Below are 23459 nucleotides of genomic sequence, written 5' to 3' on the forward strand. Positions count from 1 at the left end.
CCGGCGGCAGGAGGGCGGCCGCGCCCGCCGGCAGGGCTGGGGCGCCCGCCGCGCTGCGCGCATGCGCGGCGAGCCCCGGCGTGAGCCACTCAGGTTCCGGGGCCCCCCAATTCCAGAACCTTCTGGAACGCTCATGCTCGCCGAAGGTCAAAGTTGAACTGACCTCACTTCCGGGCGGGTCTCTGACCCCAGGGGCCGGCGGGCGCTGAGTGGTGGCGTTCGCGCCGCCGCCGGGGTGCCGGCCGCCGCCGGGACCGGGACCCAGCCCCGGGGGCGAAAAATAAGCGGCGGAATTAAAGCTGACCGGGGCCGGGGCGGGCGGACGGGCTCCGCCCCGGGGCGGGGCGCCGGGCGCGCGTGCGCGCGCAGGCGGTGACCTTTCTCACGTGCGCCTGCGGCGGCCCGGTCACTCGGTGGCGGGGAGCGTAGCGGCCGTCATGGTGAGTGCCCGCCGCCCGCGCCCCGCACGCCGCCTCCGCCGCGCCCTTCGCCGCCCGGCTCCGCGCAGCGTGCCGCAGCGGCGCGGGGGGCAGGCTGGTCCCCGCGGGGCCCGCTGGCCGGCCCGCCTGCCCGCCGCCGCCGCCGCCGGGGGTCCCCGGGCAGCCCGCGGCCGCGCCGCCGCGCGCGGGCGTTCCCTCAGGCGGCCGGAGGCCGGCAGCGGCGGCCCCTGTCGTGCGGCGGGGCCGGGCTGGGCCGCGGGAGGCAGGGAGGGAGGGAGGGGAGCGAGGGGCCCTCGCCCGCGGGCGCTGGGCGGCCCCGCCGGGCGTTAGCAGCGGGCCGCTCCCTCGGGGGTGCCGGCGGCCGTCCGGTAGCGGCGCAAGGTCACGCAGTCCTTGGGGTAGGAACGGTCACGCCGGCAAGCGCGGAGGCTGCGGGCCCGGGCGCGGCGGGGGTGTCCGCAGGGGCTGCCTGCGGCTGCCCGGGCGCTTCGGCTGCGCCCTTCCGCGGCCGCGGGAGCCCCCGCTAGCAGGCCGGGCCTGCGGGTAAACCTGTCCGGCTGCGCGCTTGACCCCTCGTTCTCTGTACTTCATAAGCTTTTTTTATAGAGATCTTAGCTTGAGTGGGAATTGGGTAAGGGCAGAGCTGCCCTTGTCTCGCAGGGGTACTTTATTCTTAGGATCCTGCTAAGGTGAGGAATTAGCATTTCTTAAAACTTAGTGTAAAACGCTCGTGGTTGTAAGTCTGGCTGCTGATTTCTGTTAAAGGCAGAACATCTCTTAAAAAAGAGCATCAGAGATGTTATCTTCGCAGAATGAAAACGAGCACAGTTGGCAGCCTTTTCCCTTCGTTTTTCATCATTGCGGTACTAGCATTAGTTGGGGGGATGCACATCTTTCACGTACTGTCTTTTGTAATTTTGTTTTCTCCCAATTTTGGAGTGTGTGTGTATATCGATGAGTGTCAGTAAAGGGCGCGTGGATGCCCGGCCCTTGTTTCTAGTTCTTTCTACGAGCGCGGGCTCTGGGTACCTGTCCACTGGAGCACTATCTCCGTGTGGCTTGGCAAGTCGCCATATCTTTATTTCTAAATGAAAGCAAGTTCCTTCTTCCTGACCCCTGCTTGTTGGGATTCAGCGCTTGTATTTGCCTAGTACGCAGGAGTTAGACTGCTGTTCTGAGATGCAGCCAAGTAGCAGTACATAGCTGCAAAAAAACCCCAAACCACACACAGAAAAAAATACGAACAAAAACCCCACCCTAACCCTGTTTAAGCAGAGGCAGGTATTGAAGCAGTCAAGGTAGAAGTATGCCTACCTTCATATTTTTAGGGGCTTAAGCCTGAAGTTTCTTGTAAAGTTGCAGTCTATTTGTAGATGTCAATACGAGTGACAGCACTCTTGCCTCAGACTTCACACTTTGGAGGCTGTGAAATTTACTATTTACGTGAAATGCTAAGGTCTGAAAGGACCTGAAAAAGACCGATGTGGGGTCCCTGGTGAGGCTTTTGGTTCTTTACTATAAAACACACCGCTACACAAATAAAAATGCAACTGTCCCAAGACATCCTTAATCGTCATCAAATCTGGTTGTGAACTGAGCGGATATATTGCATATAATCAATAATTACGCTCACCAAACTACAGTAACTAAGGGGATTACAAGCCTGCAGAACTTTTCAGCCAGAGGAGGCGGCTGCTCCATCCGGTGGTGGTTGATTCCACCAGCTGGGGTACATCTTCCTACGGCTGACCTCTCAGGACTGCCCAGCATCTGTGGCTTTAGCAATTTCTGATGCAATCAAAGGCAGCATGCGTTTGCTACTATTAAAAATAAATGCTCAGCCGTTTTCTTAAACTATTCATTTCTCTCAAAAGAGAAATCACTTTTGTTTTTAAAACTCTCTTAAATTGCAACTTTGTTGTTAATGTTCTTCTTGTTACAATGTACAATTACTTCCACAGGCAGGAAAAGCATTTAGGAAATTTCTTCCCCTCTTTGATCGTGTTCTGGTTGAACGATGTGCGGCTGAGACAGTAACCAAAGGAGGCATCATGATTCCAGAAAAAGCTCAAGGGAAGGTGCTACAAGCAACAGTAGTTGCAGTTGGATCGGGAGCCAGAGGAAAGGTAAATACCCTGAGGCATGACGTTTGGGTAGCATTAGTAATGGTGTGGTGGTAGTTGGAATATTACCGCCAGAAATGGTTGCAGTGTAAATGCAGCGATAGCTCACAAAAATGGGTGGTGGCGATGGCTGAAGTTGGAAGTACAGATTCACAGAGGAGGTAGCAATCTCAAGTTCTTTGATTGGCTCTGACCTTGAATTCCAGCATTCCTTTCATCATCTGTAAAATGGAAAATACTTGCCTTTTAAAAATCAATATTTTTAATTGATTTTTATTATAAGCAGCTTTAAACAGTAGTGGTGTGGGTTTTGGTGGGTTTTGGTTTTTTTTGTTTGGTTGTTTTTTTGCATTTTGTTTGTGGTTTTGGTTGGAGTTTTTTTAGTTTTAAACATGTAAACAGTGTTCTGGGGGATATCTTGTTTCATCACTTCTCAGCCAAAACCTTGAAGGACCGGCAGCCGCCTTTCTTAAAATTATTATGTGCCCGAATTTCTGTGACTTGTGAGCAGGGTGGAATCCCAAAAAGTGGCATTCACTGTCTTGTGCTGTGCAAATATCATTGTCCATAACGATTAGGCTTACTGGACAAAAGAAAATCGGGAATCAAAAGAAATAAGTGTTAAATAATTTTTTTGTTAATTTTGCGTGTTGAATACGCATCTGGGGTCATAAAAAAGATAGTCTTCACAAAAAATGACAATGGCTACAGGCTTCAGCATCAGAAGGGTTCGTTCCCCCCCCTCGTAGCATTCAGTTAGTAGCAGTAGTGGAAAACAGGTTAAATTTCAACTTGGGCATGTTGACTCAGACTTTTTCTTTACTATGAGTCTCTCTGTACATACCATGCTGGTTTGTATCAGTATCTGATCTTTAAAGCTTTATATTGTGAAACGGTGCTAATATTTTATTTATAATACAAAAATTTATCAGGTGTTTCTAAACAACTGATTTGCCAGCAGCAGTGACAAGTTGATCAAAGTAACAAAGATGGGAAGGTACTTTTAACTGGCACTTGGAGAAATTAGCCTTGCCTATAGACCACGGAAACTGACTTTCTCCCTGTGTTTTAGAAGGGGGTTTCCTGGTCTGTCACTTCATTTCTCAGGTTTCTTGGGTGTTTTTTTCCTTTAAGTGAAGTCCTATTCAGTACATCAAGCTAAGACCTCACAGTTGTATTTACACTCAAAGCTAAATGAAAATTAATTATATTCAGAAAATCACTGCAGTTCTACTGCCTAAATGTTGCAGGACTCCAGTGCTTGAGAATTGATTGGTGTGCTTTTCCTAGGAAACCCGTATACTGTGGTTTCACCGCACAACGAAAATACAGAGTTGTTGTGATTTCCTGCCCGTTTTACATGTGGATGGATCATTGTAGTTTGGGGGAATTCTATTACATCTGCCTATATTGTGGAAAACTAAGGATTTCTTCTTTCTTTCAGAATGGTGAGATTCAGCCAGTGAGCGTAAAAGTTGGTGAAAAGGTTTTGCTACCAGAATATGGCGGTACTAAGATTGTACTAGAAGACAAGGTAGGTTTCCCAACTTTGAGAATGCAAATTAAGCTCGTTTCCCAAAACGTTACACTGCCAGTGATGAATACTGTAGTTACTTCATAGGGCAAGAAACGCAGTCGTTGGTGTTGTAGTGGCAGCAGCTGAATCCAGCCAGCTGCTGGTACCTGTAGGACCTGCTGCTCCCACCCCTGCTTAAAAGGAAGTAACCAAAGAAACCTCTGGCCTGACCTTTGCTGGGTGGACGAAGCGGCTCCGTGTGCCAAGCAGACAGTAGAGGGAACCCTAAAAGGCTTTGAAATTACTGGGGGTGTCCTTGCTTTTGACAGGGAACGCTTGCAGGATTGTCTTCTAACAGTTCTTGCACTTCCTCCTACTAAAAATAGTAACTCGGTAGCTTTCCCAAAGAGCATCCCATGAACACAAAAAAAAAAAATCTCTTTGAGAAGTCAAGAGGCAGAGCTGGTGTTGGTTAGTTCACTTTTATGTACTTTGTGACTGCGGTAGGCCTGACTGCAGAACAAGGCCGTATTTGCAAAACAACTGACACGACAGGTACTAATGTTTCTTTTCTTTGCAGGACTACTACTTGTTCAGAGATGGTGACATTCTTGGGAAATACGTGGACTAAGCTTGTTGCAGTATCAGTCATCCATTCCACTAAAATGCTGAAATTTTTCTTTCATCATGTAAATAATGTCCTTTATTTTATAATAAGCAGGCACTGAGTCTCTGAAATAACTTGTGATCTCACTGTAATGATGGAACGCAAATAAAAATATGTACAGTCAGAAATCAGTTGCTCTTGCTTGAGTTCCATTGAACGGTGACATTCAGATGACCACCAACCAGCCTTAATTATTCCAAACGACATCATTTTATATCCTTATTTCTGTACCGAGATTGTAAAGGTCTTTACAATAAACTTCTAAAACGATTCTGCTTTTGTCTCGGTTTCTGCTATTGCTCAGTGAAACTGAGTCTCGATTGTGTAATGAACTAATCTCTCCGAAACGACAATCCAACTGTAGTAATACTTTATTTTCCCTAAACTTGTATGAAGTTGGGAGATGAGTTGAAAATGGTTATCACACAGGCGCAGTGAGGAAGGGGACTTGCAGCTAGCTCCCTTGCACATTGAACTTTGTCTTAAGATTACGTGTTTTTTTAACTCCTCCTGTCTTAGCCAGGCAGGAGCAATCCTTGGCGATGGCTCGGACGCTGGTACAGGGGAAGATGAATGCGCACAAACCACCCTGTCCCACAGCAGGCTACAAGCAGCCTGGTACCAGTCACGCCTGTGCCAGAACAAAATCATCCAGTTCATAGACGAAGGAGATAAGAATTATAATGTTTTTTCTTACATCTCTCTCACTGAATTTTGCCAATAGAAAACAAATAACTTCCCTCCAGAAGAACTGGGGCTGATGCTGATCTTAAAGCAAATTTCTTTACTGGTGACTACCTCATCTCAGGCCAGATCTCCAGCTTTCCCGTAACTTAGTAAAGAGCTGATGTGACAAATTGTATTTCCTTTATCCTTAATGCAACATTCTTAAATAGCAAGACATTTACTTAAGTCATGCTGAAGCAACAAGTTTGCGTATTTTAACCACCCCCTCTTGCCTTGGAAAAGGATTCAAGGTTATTCACAGAGGAGTACGCAAATCTGCGCTTGATACAGCGTGTTCCTAACGTCGCCTTCGGAGCTGGTACCTGCATGTCGGCCTACTGCAGTCTGAGGACGTACGCTGCCTTAAAACGCTTTGACGTCGTCTTCCGTGACGTAAATCTGTACTGACGGTTGTTGCTACTAAAACTTCAATAGCAGTGGTTAAATGGTACTTCTTTCTCATTACATTCAAGCTGTTCAAAGTCAACATTGCTGGCTGTGCTATGAGCCTTATTTTCTTCTGGAGATAACGGGAAAGGACTAACGAGAAATATTTTTCAGAACTTGGGTAGCTGCAGTGGGGGACTTCAGCTCTGACGCTCTGAAACACGCTGTATTTTCCGCCAGGGCAGTTTCGGGTCCCTCCTCCCCACAGCTGAACTTGGGCGCAGGGGTGAGCTGGAGCCACTTTTTTACCTTGATGCCAGTTACCGCCCAGCTGTGCCGTTAGGAGCTGCGTTTGACCATCGCCTTGCCTGTGACGGCCTCTGCTCCCCACGGCTGCCTGTTGGCTGCCCACCACCTACCTGCTTTGGAGCTGTAGGCAAACGTTACACCATTCCCGTGGTTAAACTCCCACCGAACTGAAATACGTACCAAAAGGGACAATGCTAAGTAAAAAGAAAAAAAAAAAATAATAAAAAAAAAAAGTTTTAGCATAAAAGGCCTATTTCTTGAAATCTGCCCTATGGCAGTTTTACTTTAGTAGTTACGGCAGCACGCGTTACAGCTGAAACTTAAGACTACCCCACTACAGGTACCTTAAAAGACAATTTATTGTGTAACGAAACACAAACTCGTTGAGAAGCATTATCTTCCACTAGGGCAAGCGTGCCTTTATCTGCCACGATAAGGTAGGTATTCTGGTGTAGTCGCATACCAAAGAAGGGAAGGTATTTAACATATTCACAAACTACTTCCCTTATGGAAACTAGATGACATCTCGACGAGAAAAAGATGCAGTTGGAAGCAACTCCCAACAGAGAAGTGTTTAGGCCTAACGTTTCAGCCTGCCTTTCGGTAATACCTTTTAGAGACAGGCTTTACCTAGGGGCCCCGCTCGCCGCAAGTGATTTCACAATGTTTACAGTTCTTGTTTGTGAGGAGCAGCTGCGCTCTGCGGGGGTGCAATCTGAGGGCGGGCGGCCCAGAGGTGGTGCGTACCCCCGTGCTACTCCCGCTACCTTCCCTCGCCCCCCAGCCCAGGCAGCGCCGCGGCACCGGCCCGCTCCCCAGCAGGGTCCCGCTGAACTCGCGCTGCAGCGTTGCCAAGCGCGCACCACGCAAGCCTCTCTTCCCCCTGACCCTACCTCCAGCCCCAGCAGATTTGCAGCGGCTTGATATCATGCTTATTTAATAAAATATTTAGCATGGCGCGATCTACTAGTGTTTACATAACTGATTAAAAACAAAAGTCACGGTTTCATGAAAACAGCTTTCATGGGAACAAGTAATTTGTGGATGTGGGGGGAAAAAAAAAAGCATTCCTAGGCCTAATCAAATGGAGGACACGCTTGAGTGTCTGATGGATCGACAGACAGAGAACACTTTATTCTTGCACCTTGAGGCTATCACTGCAAGCAAGGACAAGGTCACTATCCCGTAGCCAAGGTGATCCATCTGCTGTTACTGCTTTTTGGTCGACGACTGCACGCCAAATTCTATAACCCCCAGGTGCCACAGGGGAGGACAGAATCAATCACAAACGCTCTTTCTTTGCTGTGTCGTTCCTGTAGGAATTTAGCCGCCTTCATTCCACTGTTTTCTAGACTGTTTCAAAGCTCCAATCTTGGCAAAAATGTTATGTATTGCCCTACCTGCTCTTTTGGGGGATACAGCCCTTCCCAGCCTTTCCTCAGGCTGCCTGAATCATAAGGAAACAGGGAGGACGCCGTCTACTTTTGCTACTTTCTGTTCTTAACGTTTCAGAACAGCTTCCATTAGCAGCAACTATACCGTTTTCAGAAAACCTTTATCATCCTGGTTATGTCATCCTGGCATAGTAAGAAAAGGATCAAATTTTTACACACTAGTAGAGAAGAAAGGAAGGCCAGGTCCCTAACAGCACAGGAACAGTCCGTAAGATTTTGGCCAAATATTCCATTTTTCAATCTTGAAGGTCATGAGGCAATGAGGACCTGGTGAAAACCAAAAAGTGAAACTACTGTTGATCAGATTTTGTTTAAAAACAACTTGATATCCGATAAAACAAAAATAATGAGGAGCTTCCAGGAATACAGGGTTAATTATCAAGGGGCAACACAAGAGACTTACAGACTTTAATATCCTCATTAAGAAACACTGCAGATTTCTTTCCTTTGTCTGCAAAACCGTGAGCCAGTTGCAGATTGAACTAACAGCTATGCATTTCTCTCTGAGAGGTACTTCTTCACAGCCAGATTTATTTGCATTTTAGAAGCAAGATGTCCATGAAATGAAAGTCAGGGACAAATGGAAATGTCAAATACCCGGCTCTTCTGTGCTTTAGATATCAGCCAAACCTTGAAAATGATGATAGGAAAAAAAACACCAAACAAACCCCAAACCAAACAAGCTGCTGAACTTTAAGGGATTTAAACAGCTAGAACTGCTTTTATTTTGGCACTGGCTAATTATAATATCAATCTCATAAAAAATAATGTTGGATTACAGCTGATCTAATGAGGTATAGGACATTTGTACCCTTCATTCTAATGCATTACCTTCTCCCAGTGTTATTAACCTTTTCATGGTTTCTTACACAATCTGCTGGGGAGCACCGAGTTTCACCCTGTGCCTCAAATAGCTAACATCTCTGGGGCAGGAATGCTGACCAGGAGTAAAAAAGTAACTAACGCAAACTGAACTGGGGCGCCTCAAGTCAGGAATGCCACCTCTGCGTTACAGTGTAACGTGAAGGGAGCTGCCCTTGCCCTCAGTGGGGACGGCTGGTTAGCTGGGTGCGCGCACCCCGGCGGGAGGTGACCCCGTTACCCATTTCGCATCGCTCGCACGCTGTCTGGCTTTCAGCTCGAACCTGGCCGCCAGGACAAGGCAGGATCCTGGCCACGGCACTGCCCAAGCAGAATCAGTATTCAAAATGCACTTTGCTTTCTGATGGGAAAACCTAAATAGAGATTTTTCAGTGTTTTCAATCCAGAAAAGTTTCACGTACTCTAACTCTCATTGGACAGAAGGAAGAGGTTTTAACATGGGGAAGCACATGTCATTTAGAGGAAAGGAATGGAGTGTGTGGGGAGAAACCACACCTAGCATTCACTGTCATGCAGTGGAAGTAGGGGCAGCATCGGGTACCAGCGTTCTCCGCTTTTCAGGAGACAACACACGACTGCACCCATCTATTTACTGATTGTATAAGGGGAGGTACCTCATCTCTGCCTTGTTGCCTCATCATTCCTGCTCACGGACAGAAGCAATTCACCCTTACTTACCTATTCTGTACTCCTTCCCACCATCTATTCCCTAGAAACAGAGCAGCTTCCAAATAATTTTCTTCTTGCTTATCCTACAGAAATAATATGAGCCACTCTAGTCTTCCAAAATGTCTCCGTGCTTGTTACAGGGACCGATTTATCAGCCAACTATAAGGCAACAGTGCCTTTTTCATGTTTTTTCTCCCCAAATACAGTCAACACATCTAACACCCGGCTTAGTAAACCTTGAAACCCAAGCTAACTCTGTTTTCCATTAGCACGGCAGTCTGTGACCTCTGCACACCAAACTCACAAACCCGTCAATCCTGCCTTTGAAGGCCTAGAAAGGCTTCGTACCTACTTTGTTTGAAGTGTTTTGCCCCAGATCACTGTTTTTTTTTTTTTTTATTCATTATTTTTAGCATTGACAACTATGTATCTTTAACATAGGACTTGAAATACTTTTACAAATGCACATCCTTACGGTCTATACCGTACCGGGTTTCACCGGCTGGGTTGTGTTGCGCAGAGGCTGGTGCAGAGCAGGCGAGGACAGGCTCCGGGGGAGGGCACGCGCCGCCGGATGCTGACAGAGGGGCGCTGACGAAACGGGACGAAATCCGAGGAACGCATTTCCTCAACAACCCCTCATCTCGTTAATCGCTGGAGGCTTCGTCTCACAAAACCAACAACTCTGCTCACCCCTGCAGCCCTGCCGCCATGAAACCGGCCTCAAGCACCGCGCAGCGTCCTCGGGCAGGCACCGAGCGACCTGGACAGAAAGCGGCAGGGCCCACCGTTACAACCGCCGCCGTCTCCCGGGCGGGGGGGGGGTGGGTGGGTGGGTGTGTGTGGGGGGGGGCGCCGTCCCTCACACACGAACGTAGGGCTCACAGGAAAGCTCTGCTTCCGAAGCAGCTCCCCGGGCAACCCGCGGGTGCCCGCCCGGCGCTGCCCCACAGAGAGACCCCAGCCGCCAGGCAGCGCCCGCGGCCCGCCCGGGGAACGGCTCTTCCGCGCCCCGCCGCGGCCAGGAGCAGGAGCAGGAGCAGGAGCAGGAGCAGGACGTACCGCAGCGGCGGCGGGGGGGAGAGGGCGGGGGGGGAGGGAAGGGGAGGGAAGGGGAGGGGCCGGGACGCGCCCCCCGCCCCCGCCGCCCCTCAGGGCCGCCCGCCCGCGCCGGGGGCGGGAAGCGCCGCTCGCCGCCTCCCGGCTCCTCTCGCGAGAAGCGGCGCCCCCGCGCGCCGCCCCGCCCCGCCCCGCGGCTGTTCCCGCTCCCCGCCGTTGCTCGCCCGCGGCTGTTCCGGCCGAGGCTCCCTCCCTCCCTCCGCCGGCGGCCGCGGCAGCCGCAGCGCCCGTTCCTCCCCCTCGCCCGCCGCCCCGCCCGGCGCTGCCGCATCCGGGTCCTGGCGCCGCTGTCACTATGGTCATGGCGGAGGGGACGGCAGTGCTGAGGCGGAACAGGCCGGGTACCAAGGCCCAGGTGAGGCGCCGCCGCCGCCGCGCGGCCCGCCGCCGGCTGGCGGGCGGGGACGGGCAGCGCCGCCGCCGAGGCGCCGGGCCCGGCTGGACGGCGGGGCGTCGCCGCGGGTCTCGCCGGGCCTAGCGGGGCCCAGCGCCGCCCGCCGGGCCGCCGGGGCGGGCGGGCGGGCTGCGGCGGCGGGCCCCGCTCCGCGGGATCGCTTTGTTCCCCGCAGCCGGGCCGCGGCCTGGGCGGGAGCCGGCCGCGGGGGCCGCGGCGGCTGCCTTCCCCACGGGGCGCCTCTCTGCCGGGCCCGGGGAGAAAGGTCGCTGCGGCACCGGCAGCCCCTCGGCTTCCCGGCAGGGCGAGCGCCGGGCTTCCCTGGGGTTTCCAGGCTCCGGTGCGGGAGCGCAAGCCCTTCGCTGCCGGGTCGAGCCGCGTCCCGGAGCGCGGTGGCCGTTCGCGGCGGTGGGCGCCCCGCGCCGGGGACACCGGCGGCGTTGGCCAGCGCTTGTGAAATAACCGGGAATTGGCCGAGGCAGAGCGCCGCTTCCTAGAGCTTAGGCTTTCTGCAGGCGCAGGGCTGTGTTTCTCATACGTGTCGGTGTATTCCTGCTGCTGCTGGAATACGAAATGCATAATCAGCTGAGCGAGATGACGGTGTGATCTCACAAGTAGGCCTCGGCTGGGAGTTCTGCGGCGTCAGGTGGAGGATGCCTGGCCTGCTCCTCTGGAGAGAGCAGCCGTCCTTCCCTTGCGTAACCTGCCCTCCTCTCACACTGCACCTGGGCTGCTCCCAGGTCGCGTCTCTTAAGCCAAATGAAATTGATTTAGTTCTGGGCTTTCAAGGTCATCTTGAAAAGGTACATCTCAAACACCTAAGCTACATTTTTTAGATTATTTCAGAGGCGTAATCTTCTGTGAGGCCTTTACGCAAGACTTTTTCACCCTCTTTTTGTGAGGAGAGCTCATGGTCAGAAATGGAGCAGTATATGACACAATGTCATATGCAAATGCATCTCTCTTCTCCTTCTACCCTTTGTCGTAACGTACACAGGTAAAATTATTACACAACCCTGTAAATCAGTTCATTCTATACATGTTTATGAAGGAAATGGAACGTGTGCCTTCTGTTTGATAAACCTGGGGTATTCTGAAAAAACAGTAAGCTGGACATAGACCTAGATTTGGTCAAATACTATAAAGTATGCTATAACGTTCATGTAGGTTGAAGAATTTTGTGTATAGTGATGCAATCATATGATTTTTTTTTTTTTTGTGGCTGTATTTAAGTTTTAATTTTGGATCACGCTGTGGTATAGCTATTCAGTATGTAAATACAATTAGTTAATGATATTTCAACATGGGATATTCACTCCTTTCTCTGGAGATGCCTGTATTCTCTCAAGAACAGATTGCTAAGCTTTACAGTTGGAACATTTTCAGTGAGTCATTGCATCTGCTAAGATGGCTATGGGAGGCTGATGTGCAGTATCTCTGGATAATAAGAGGGAGTAGCACTAAATTTTAGATGTGAAAAATGCAAAGTAAGGAATGCACATGCCTGGGACTGTCACAGTTGCAACAGATGTGAATTGCTGCATAACACCGTGGTACAGCTGGATCTGAGGTGAAACTTCAGGAGGGTTTTGTCATTAACAATACTAAACACCATGGGTGAGCGGAGCTGGTAACCGTGAAGTTAGGCAGCATACTGACCAGACCAAGAGAATGTAGTACCACGTTAGACCAACACTGCGTTATATTATCTCAGTTTAGGGAAGATGTTTTCAGTGGTGTGTTATTACTAGAATGTACTGGGATTTTTAGTTTAATAATAATTGAATAATGCTATTCTCTACAGGCCTCTTTTCTCCCCCATTCTTATGTGTAAAATGGGCACTGTCTGCAAATATTTCATTTAAAAAGTACAGGCTATAGAGGTGTTACAGCAAGATGTGGGGGAGAGACGATGTTTATAGTATGCCGAGTTACACAGAACTTTGATTTCAAGATGTTCTATTATTGTGACATTAGGAGCATAAGTCCCGTTTCACCCTGTTCTTGCCAAGATTGTGTGCTGCTTCTGTTAAGATGTAGCTTCCTGGAATTGTATAAACTACCTCTGCATCTATTTTCCTGCATGTTCAGGCTTATTGTAGGTTGTGCACTTTTCTTCCTCCCCTTCTATTTTTGTTAAATTGGTTTAAACTTTTTTTGTTTTTTTAACAGGATTTCTACAATTGGCCTGATGAATCCTTTGAAGAAATGGATAGTACATTAGCTGTTCAGCAGGTACTCTTACTTAGGTGAAATGTTGTTAATGAGTTCAGTTTCCCAGCTTTTGTATCTTCGTAAAAAAACAGGGAACAGGGCATGCTATTTATCTGCTTAGAATGTTGCTGCACAGGAATGAATCTCATAAGCACCCTACGTATATTAAAAAATTGTAATTATTAATTGTGTATGCAGAAATAACTAGGATTCCCATGTCTGGTTTAAACAAATCAGATTTATGAAAATGGTGGGGTTTCGTGCGGGGTTCTTTTCTTTTGAGAAGGATGTTGTAAAAAAGCTGTAAAATTTACCCATTGTTTTACCTTTTCTAATTGAGGAAAGGCATTTTTCAGATCTGGCATTTTTTAATACCAATTTTCTTACCCTGCCCATCTACTCTTTAACTATTTAGTCCATCAGTCACTTCATAAATAAAGAGAAAAAGTAAGTAAATCCCCCACAGATGTAACGTCCTAAATATACTGTCTTACTATGATTACAACAAGATCCAGATTTATTTTTTTCCCCCTCTCCTAGTATATTCAGCAAAACATAAGGGCAGACTGTTCCAACATTGATAAGATCCTTGAACCTCCTGAAGGCCAGGATGAAGGTGTATGGAAGTACGAACATTTAAGGTAAGAATCCATCTTTTGTCAACATAGTGTCCTGATTCTAAGTTTTGTTCATTGATGGTGGTAGTGAGTCTTTTTCAGTAGGACAGATCAAAAGTAACTTAAATGAAACTTGATATGTCTACTATTAAATATTTTTATACTTTGGTATTATTTTCTGAATTTCTTGTTCTTTCTAAAGATTTATGATGCGCTCTGATCTAGTGTTTTTCATGTTTTTTAAGAAAATGTTTGTACCTCACTTCAAAAGTTGTACTAGCATGTTTTGAATATGAAAATATAGTAATGAATTTCCATAGCCCTTTCTCCTAGTATCAACAGTTCTTTATCTCCACTAACTGGGAATGTGATTTCCAGATGCTCCCAGTGCTTCTTCTGGACCTTGCAGGAAAATAGGCTTTAGCTGGGAAAGCAAGAGTACCCATATCTTACAGTTCTTTTTCTGGTTGTAAAGAAACTTAAAACTTTCTGTCCTTCTCTCGGTTTGTTTTATGCAGTATAAAAAAATACATTCAGCCTAGGTAGTTTGTGCCTGAAAGTATTTTTCAGTTGTAGTGTAGGTTTACACCCTGTTAATACATATGTATTCATGCTTTTTTCCTGGCATCACTTCAGTATCCTCGTGTCCTGATTTTTTTCTTATCAAATACACTTTCAGGAATAAGAATAGTTCTAAGCTACTCCTAGATTTATATATCCTGACTTTTTGCCTCCCATTTTCTTTTTCTCTCCTCTGGTCTACAATAGTTCGAATAGATGCGGGGAATCCTCAAAAGAGGAAAAAGTCAATGGATACAATTGCAAAAGACACATTTTAAGAATTTCCTCTGTCCTTTCACATACGCTGAAAATGATTCCAGATTCATAGAAGTGACTTGTCACTAAATACTTGTCACTTTTGGAAAATTTATTCAGATTTTTCTTGTACGATGGAGGGGTGAATTCTCTTAAAGAATGCACTTTCAGGTTCATTCTAGTGAAAGCAGTATTTCTAGAAGTCCCACTCTGTTAATGATGTGTGGTGGGACTTTAGCCACTTAATTGATCTGGAGGAAGTATATCTTAGAAGGATGGAATGATCCAGCTGTATGAATTTAAAACTTACACTCTTAAGAAATTTATTTTCTTGAAGTATTCTTTTTTTTTTTTTTAACCTGTATTTGTGAAATAGCACTTTCTTCCATAACAAAGTTGGTATCTTAAACACTCCCACTACACTATTTGTTAAGCTCAGCCTTTACTGTCACCTAAGAATTAAAAAATATAAATTGCTTTGCTGAGTAAAAAAAATATGCTGGTGTGAATTCTGTTTCTCTCAACTTGTAGTCCTTTTATAGCGTGCTAATTCCTAGCCTGTTGCCTTTTAGGTGTGACATCAGCTGAAATTATTTGGTGGTATTCTTTAAGTACAATTTTTTTTCATGTTCTAATGTTATTTTTTCCACTTTACAAGAATCATTTCCACAAACGTTAAGAGATCTGTGAAGATCAGAGTGTATAATCTTGGTTTGTGTTAGATGTGTCTAGTGGGAGAACAAATTGTTGATTTTGATGCTGTTGTGTTCAAATTTTTTTAGACAATTCTGCCTTGAGCTCAATGGACTAGCTGTCAAGCTTCAGGTAATTATTTTCTTGATATTTTTATATTGTATCAGGGAGGAGGCTTTTTTGTATTGTAAGATGCAGAGTTTGTAGAGCTTTCTTCATCTAAATTTGTATACATAGGCTTAAGCAGTGGTTTCAGGTAAGATTTTTTTTTAGAGTTTAAAGATTTCTGGCAAATGACCCTTTTTGGTGGGGGACAGGGCAAGAAAGTGATTTGAAAAGATCGGCTCCTTTTTGCTGTTGGGTGGTTTTCATAACTGAACAATTGTTTTAACAGAGCGAATGTCACCCAGACACATGTACTCAGATGACAGCAACTGAACAATGGATTTTTCTTTGTGCAGCTCATAAAACTCCCAAAGAGGTACGGATGTATTTTGGAAAACTGACCACATTGATGTAGGACTTTCTTTCACAGTTCATATGTTCATGGGGAGACTATTACAGCTGGCTTCTTAGTCAAACCGAGAGCTTATGTGGGTTATCACTTGAGGTTTCCTTCGTTCCCATTCTGTAGTGGTTTACTAAAGAATGGGATGAGGTAGGAAGGAGCCTCTTTTTACCACACTATTAGAGACTTCGCACATTCCCCTCTTTTCTCTCTTAATTTGTGCTGAGACAGCCTGAAACTCAATGGAAAAAGGTCTTTGTTCAATTGAAAGAAGAGTACATGCTGAGAATAGGCTGTCCTCTTCAAACTTTGGCCTCCATCCGTAGCAGTAGGCATATAAGCCTGACGCTCTGCAAGTGATTGCACGTGCACATTCTTAGGTAAGTTACTCCTAAAAGGTAGTGGACTCATAAAAATATTTCACGTCAAGTGGGTTATCAGCATGGCAGTAGCTTGTCTACCTGAGTGTCCAATTACTTTGAACTTTGTTCAGATCCCCTGTTGAACCACTTGATACCCTTTTTTTTTTTTTTTCTTCTTCCTTCAGAAGGTCTTTCTCTGTTGCTATTGGTTACGGTGATAGTGCAGTCTGTCAGATTTATCTTTGTATTTCACCTTCCAGAATAAGGTATTGGTTCTTCTTAACCTTATCCTTTTTGTCCTGTAAGCTTTCTGTTTGTTTGTTTTTCATTTCCTGAGGTGCCTTGATTTAGCTCTGAAGGCCAGCTTCTTTCCCACTCCCTCCTTTAACCCTCATCACCGCTCAGTATATTGGCATGCAGTATGCCTGTTTTATTCAGCTAGACTGGAGAACTTCAGGCTGCTTTTTATCTCTGAACACGCATCATTCATCTACCATTTTCCGTGTCAATAATAGCTGTCAACTAATGGTCAGATAGTGGGTCATGCAATCTTGAACTGCTGACAAAAATGTGTAACTGAGAAGTCTTCTTCCTGAAATTGGGGAATGGCAAAAAGGACAGATATTCCCGCCCTCAGCCTGTCTCAGTTCATCTTTACTTTCTTCCTTCTCCTCTACATGTACTTGATTGCAGAGCCAGGGCTTGGCTTGTTATACGCTTAGCGACACTAATGATTTTGGTTTTCTTTGCCAAGGTAAAAAGCATTGATATACTTAGGTGCAGGTTTGGGTTTGTTTTTTTTTTTTTTTGGTTGGGTTTTTTGATAAGGTGTTAATTTAGGCTGTAAAAGAAAGAGTCTGGCAACTTGACTTTGTGGGAAACAAATGAACTGTGAGGTAATGATCATCTTTCCTGTCAGCGTGCTTCCAGTATATAGTCTTATTCTACAGCTTTACGTAAGGAGATGCAATAAAATTCACTACTCATGTGCATAATCGCATTTCCATAGTAACTTTTTTCTTGAAATAATTTATATGGGCAGTGAAACAGAGAAAAGAAATGGCTCACTTAAGGAGGAAATGTAGTTAGACCTTCAGAGAAGCTGTGTGAAACTTCTGGGAATAAAAATGACCAGTGAAGTTAAAAGCATCAGGAAACATAATTAAAATGGTTTTCTTTAAAGAAGTTATATGACAATGATGTCATGCAAGCACTCATACACCTGCTCACTCACTGTCTATTTTTGTAGTGTCCTGCTATAGACTACACCAGACACACACTTGACGGAGCTGCATGTCTTCTGAATAGCAATAAATATTTCCCCAGCAGGTAAAAACGCTTTCTTTTGGGAGGAGGGAGAGAGGGAGGGAGGTGGCACCTAAACACTTAGAAAGCACGTGGAAATGCGTAACGCTTTTTTCGTGAACTACTACTGAACGGATCAGAAATCCTGCAGGATGTGTCACTTGTTGGTAGAGCTATTGTCACTTAAGCCAAGGAAGAATTCTGCCTATTCAAATAGTTTGCCGTTTACTGGAGCTGACGGGTGCTTTTTAGGTGGAAACTGTTTTACTGATGTCTGTTGGTGTTACGGGGCTTCTGTTGGAGTAGTGCCAACCTAAAGAACAGGGTGGCCTTTAGAGAGATGCAGTGACTCAAAGGACTTCGACACTGCGCCACAGAAAACCTCCAGAAGCCAACGCCAATCTGCTGTGGGACATCAGTGACCACAGAAGACAGAGACCGAGTGTATTGAATGGGCAGCCCACGCGTTGGGTCAGGGAAACCTCTCTGGAGAAGTCAAAATTGTGCTTCTCTCGGAATCCGGTGTTGGCAAGGAGGCACAACTGGAAGGCTTTTTCCCTTTGCCCATCAATGCTAGAAACCAGAAATCCAGCCCTTGCCAGAATAACTGATGATGTTTAACTACAGGCAAAACTGTTTTTGTAGTCAGAGTACAATTTTAAAATGTGGAATATGCACTAACGTTTTTCTCTTCCTTGCAAAAATAAGCAATTGCAGACACAGATACCTGCAACACTTAAGTCTAAATTTCATACGCAATTATACAGTATGGTTTAAAAATCAGAATTCATCTCAACACGTATCTTGGTAGTCATTTCGGGAGACCTGTTTTAACCTTTCTCCTGGTGCTTGCAGGGTTAGCATAAAGGAATCCTCTGTAGCCAAATTAGGATCAGTGTGCCGAAGGATTTACAGAATATTTTCACATGCTTATTTTCATCACCGGCAGATATTTGATGAATATGAAGTAAGTCATTCCAAATTACATCTTGAAAGAAGGGCATTTACTGAAGTTATAGCTGTGATGTAATTGTATTACATGTTTTCTTTTAATCCTACCAGAAGATCTGCATTCAAGTGAAGTCTTGATTATAGTAGATTACAGTTTTATAAGAACTGAAATGCTGTTATACCTACATACATATATAAAAATGAAAACTAATTTATATCATTAGTTTACCCAGTTATGGTTTCCCTTAATTTGGATAAAAGGTCAGAATTTGAGAGTTTTTGTACAAACAACTCAAATTCATCTTGTTTTAAAGATTCCTGAATGTATTCAAGCACTTGATATAGTTAGTACTGCTTATGTATATGCGTTTGCTGTTTGTTTACGTTACCCAACAGTTAAGGAATTATGATTGTAAAACTGCAAAGAAAGAAACAGTAACTGGTGGCAGCTTGTGCACCTCCAGTAAACTTCCAACTTTTTAAATGGAAAAACAGAAATTAATAGATAGAAAGGAGACAAGGGGCACAGCTGGATGTAAAAGGAACGCTTTGTCAAATCCCACTTAAGGTGGCTGGAACAGCTATGGAATGGTTGTGCCCTGTTCTGTGGGGGGTAGCGTACATAGGAGGAGTTTCACAATACCTTAAAATCCTCTTTTGGAGAGTGGATCAGGGCTACATTGATATTTGAATATATTCTTGCCTAAGTGCTATTGAATTGAGCTGTGACTTAAGCCTGAACCCCAGTAGGGCTTTTTGTTAATTGCAGTAACTATAAGCAAGCACTAAAGGAAAGATTTAAAAGTAATATACATTTACCATTTGAGCATTACTACTTCTTTCTAAGACTTGTAAATCTAATGAGGCAATTATATATAAGGAGGGTTTTTTTTTTTAGTATGTTCTCCTCAATTGTTTAAAATATTCCTTCTGTATATATTGTTTTTTCCCCTTTTTTTCATCTCCAGAACAAAACTTTCTTGTGTCACCGGTTCACTAAATTTGTGATGAAGTATAATCTGATGTCCAAGGATAACCTGATTGTACCCATTTTGGAAGAAGAAGTGCAGAATTCAGTGTCAGGGGAGAGTGAGGCATGATGGGAATGGCAGTACAGAAGCCTGTACTGAATATAAAGAGAACATTAATTATGTACTGTATATATCATTTTAGACACTTCAATCACGTATCCTCATAGCTTTGTTTAGTATACTTTTGTATGCTGTGTGCATTGCCTTTTAATATGGGAAATACTTTAAGTTATTCATGAGCTGTATATTCATCAATGTGGCACCCATGGTTTTTAAATAAAAGTAGTAGTATCTGTTTATAATGCCTGTTAATAAAAGAATTTACAGTTCTCTAAAATTGCTGCTAAACAATCATTGAATCACAATCCTGAAGATGTGTCTGATTGGGTGGGGAAAAAAGTGAGATTAAGATTTCAGAGCAAGCCATTTTTTAATGCAGTAGCTATACTAAGTCTTAATTCAAAGATTTTCACCTTAAATATATAATTCTGCAGGAAGCTTCTTGCAATGTAGCTTATTCCCAATTTAGCTTTTATTTTTTTAAGATGGCTTTGAAGATTTACTTTCTGGATGTGCATATTCCTGTATGTGTATATCCAAATACTAATAGGATCTATAGTATTACTAATACCAAAAGGATAATTTCACTATGCTATTGAACATATATATTCTTGATACACACTTAATGTACTTCCTGGACTTGTTTTTTTGTTAACAGTGGAGGTTTGTGCACAGCAGGGGACAGGTTCTGACCTGTTAAGGCAGACTTCTGTTCTCCAGTCCACAACTTCTCTAAAGAGTAACTGTGGCAGAGAAGTCAATGGCTTATACCTGTGCGTATTTATGGCAACTGCTTACAGATTATACCTCACATAAATATTCACGTTACACTACATAACACACTAGCACAGTCTTTGCTTGTATTCCTAGTAAAAAACATTCTAAGTACTTGAAATACCGAACCTGATTCTTCGCAAGAATTAATCATATTTTCTTTTTCTTCATTCACCTGAATTATATTATTTGTCAGAAAGATTTGGATTCATGCTTCTGTTCCCTATCAGAGGTTTATTTCAAGTTGTGTTTGCAGATTTGCAATAACTGACAATTTCCATGAGTGCTGCTTAATTGCGTTATGTCTAGAGCGATAGAATTAAATGTTTGAGAGATGGCTATAGCAGACATACTGCTAAGCGTACATGAACGCAGGGTCTAAAAGCACTAGCAGTGTTCTTATGTTAAATGAATTTTGCTTAGCTGTTAAGAAGTTAGCTCGTCGTTTCTCCCCGAGGTTGCCAGGGGCCCTCTTTTTATTTCTTTAAGCAGGTCGGAACAGGCTAACGCAGCTAGTTCCTGTAATCTACACTTTGTTTTCTAAGTTGTACTTACTTGGAAAGAAGGGAGTCCACCTATTTTATTAAGTCTTTTTTCATAATATACTAAACATGCCTTAAATTCTATTTTTCTTTATATGAATCAAGCACACCTCAAGAAACTGTACCACCTGGATGTAAAGGGAATTTAAACAATGAGAAAATAGAGGGACTAAGCTTAAGTACTTCAACAGCTGTATTCTTCAGGAGCTCTTTGTGTCTCATGTTTATCATTGTTATTTAATTGTCAGCAGGGTAATTGCATGAGATGTTGTCCGAGTGAACATAGCTGTAGTTGCTGTCTATACACTTAGCTATAACTTGCGTCGTATAGACCAGGTTACCTGATTTTTGACAGATACCTTGAAGTTTGTACTGCAGGTAGGACGACTGTATTCCGGAGGTAGTAAAACGTATTTAGTTTTGTTACAGTCTGCCGTTGTACAGTCACCCTGCATGCTTATTTTGGCCATGGTGACCGAGACAGGCAAAAACACGGAACTGGTGTTGCTAATTACATTTCCTCTACAAAACTGAAGATGATGATGTGGTGCTCAGGACTGCATTAAAATTTTAAACCTCTTTTCTTCCTCTTATGCTTTAAGTTTCACTTCAAAACAAAACTCGGGAAGTTTGAATCCTGTTTATTCTCATTCAGAGTTGCACTGTAAAGTTGACTTGCTATACCGAGCTGATTTTATATAAGGCCTAAGTGAAACACTGCTTGTATTTTCCCTTGCTATTGTTTACATGAGTACTGTGTACACACATGTGCCTGAATGGTACCATAAAACGTCAGTTAGCCTAAGCAAACCATTGATTTGTCTAATAAATATTAACAGGTTTAATTTAGACTCTACATAATAGGGAAATCAAGACTGTCTTTGAATTATATTGTAAAAAAAAAAAAAGGATAAAATTAAACTGTTTCTTTATCCATACCGCTATATTTTGGTAAGTGATTCTCATTTTTCACGTCATCCAAGAATGCAGGCAACTGAGTGCTTCCAAGAGAAAGCTGGGTGCTCTCCCATCTCTGCTGCAAGGTGTGCTGAAGCGAAGTTGTATTTCTTCTTTCAAAAGTAGAAAAATACAATACTCATTAGCATCTTGAAGTCAGACATCAAGTTTATACATCTCTCAAATCAGAAAATGATGGTTCTACAATGAAAAAGTAGGGGAGAGCTAGAAGAGGCCCTTTCAGATACCAAAATAAGCGCAGGATGACAGCACGTCACAGATGCAAGGGTGTACTGTAAGCAAAGGATAGCTTTCAAATGACTTTCTCCTTAGTCACTGAGGTTTTTCCTTAGGTTTGGCTGAGCATGTCTTGCAACAACTCAGCCACGGTGATTTTGCCACTTTCCTTTTTAATTCTCTCAGATGTCAAAGTTTATCTGCTTAAACAGATCAGAAGGCATCACCACACCAGTGCCTCGAAACCACTCTCTCTCTTTCAAGTTACGCTTACCTGGAGTCGGAAATGTTCACTTTAATTCACACCAGTTGTCGAAATTCTGATGCAGGAATTTGGCTTGGAAAAGTCTAAATCCTAACTAATGCTATTCTCTGAATTAAGCCGTAGGGAATTGTCAAGACACCAACCCGCACTTTTTACCTTCAAAAGATTAATAGACGGAGGACAAGGAGAACCGAGTCAGCTTTTACTAGGCGGCCGTAAGTCTAACAAGCTTTGCCTTGTGAGCTGTACGGGCGTACAGGCGAGACTGCAGAGAAGTAGTTCTGGCTTGAGGAAAGGTACACCTTGATGAACCCATTTAAGGTCAGCGTGAGGCAAACATAATACAGAAACTGGTAGCCGATTTGGTAAGTGCTTTTAATGGTGAGAAGCTTCCTATCAGAAATATAGAAAAGATCGTAGCTTTACAAAAAGAAGTGTATTTTACAGACCAGAAACACAAAGTGAAGCAGCAGTTCACTGCAGTTGACCAGGTAGGTAAGTAAACTGTTCTGACAATTATGAGCACAAAGTTGTGGGTTGTTTTTATTCCCCCCCAGTGGATAGTTTCTCCCTGCTTGTAAACACTGGAAAAGCATTTCCTCCGCAAACAATTTAAGAATCAGACAGTATAAACAGTGTTTTGCAGAGGTTCCTGAACAGCATGGGTTGCCTTCTCTCTCTGTTCTTTTTAACAGCTGCAGGGCATTTCTGTTGTCACAGACAGGTAAGGGGCTTTTCTGTTACAGTACAGACACACAGGCTCCTAATGGAAACCCTGTTATTGAATAAATAAGTGTACTTACTTTTTTTTGTCAGAGAATGCATCCATGCTTTAAGTTTGTTTTGCAATTCTTTCAATAAAAAGTGAGTATGTAAAATACATTCTGCTAAAATGAAAACTGAACAGTATTTGTACATACATATATGTAAAATAGGAGCATACAAAAAACAAAAATCTCGCCAGAGTTACTCTTTCTGACAGCTCTTCTGATTTACAAACTTAGTTTAACTAATGGACAGTGCTGGTCACAACACTAAGAAAGGCATACCTTAATGCTCTAGCCTGTGTAAGACCAGGTGATGAACCAAGCAGCTTAAATTAGAATTCCCTATACCCAAAATGCACCCTTCCCTCTTCACTTTTCCAAGTAAGATATAGTTGGCTTTCAGAATTTTTAACTACAAAGAAAGAAATAAAAGGTTTTCCATCATTTGTTTTAGAAGCGTTTTCAGTTATTTCTGTTTCGGCATCCACGCCCTAGGAAGACTGGTGGTTTATTTTGTGTCCTTCAACTCGTGCATGAAGTCAGAGAATTCCTGCACAGAGTCTTCACACGGGCTGAGCAAGCAACTTACTCTCCCTGATTTTTGAAAGCAAGCCTTGCAGCAGGGGAACGCTCTCAGCTACGCGCCCACCAGGGATGAAGCACTGGTGCTTACA

At 44.3% G+C, this 23459-nt stretch overlaps 1 protein-coding gene across 4 annotated transcripts; it reads left to right on the forward strand.

Annotated features, from left to right (window-relative positions):
* The first annotated feature begins 92 nt into the window (after positions 1-92).
* On the forward strand, positions 93-21485 carry LOC309591337 (MOB-like protein phocein). Of its 4 annotated transcripts, XM_082313536.1 has the most exons (9): positions 93-440; positions 2402-2566; positions 12859-12921; positions 13441-13541; positions 15116-15158; positions 15421-15507; positions 17146-17225; positions 18057-18168; positions 19121-21485. In XM_082313536.1, the coding sequence occupies exons 1-9, from the start codon at positions 438-440 to the stop codon at positions 19250-19252; spliced, it is 786 nt and encodes a 261-aa protein (XP_082169662.1). In that variant the 5' UTR covers positions 93-437; the 3' UTR covers positions 19253-21485. The 4 variants fall into 4 exon arrangements, with proteins under 4 accessions (XP_082169662.1, XP_082169661.1, XP_082169659.1 ...); XM_082313533.1 differs by lacking the exons at positions 93-440; positions 2402-2566 and adding an exon at positions 10476-10647; XM_082313534.1 differs by lacking the exons at positions 93-440; positions 2402-2566 and adding an exon at positions 10935-11683.
* Positions 21486-23459: the final 1974 nt, after the last annotated feature.

The sequence above is a fragment of the Platalea leucorodia genome (assembly GCF_965183815.1).
Source record: "Platalea leucorodia genome assembly, chromosome: 5".
In the NCBI taxonomy this organism is placed as follows: domain Eukaryota; kingdom Metazoa; phylum Chordata; class Aves; order Pelecaniformes; family Threskiornithidae; genus Platalea; species Platalea leucorodia.

Bases quoted from the DNA above. Each gene is read 5' to 3' on its own strand.
- LOC309591337 (XM_082313536.1), top strand. The intron at 2,567-12,858 runs GTAAATACCCTG...TTTTTTTAACAG, and splicing joins GATCGGGAGCCAGAGGAAAG to GATTTCTACAATTGGCCTGA. The intron at 12,922-13,440 runs GTACTCTTACTT...CCCCTCTCCTAG, and splicing joins GTACATTAGCTGTTCAGCAG to TATATTCAGCAAAACATAAG.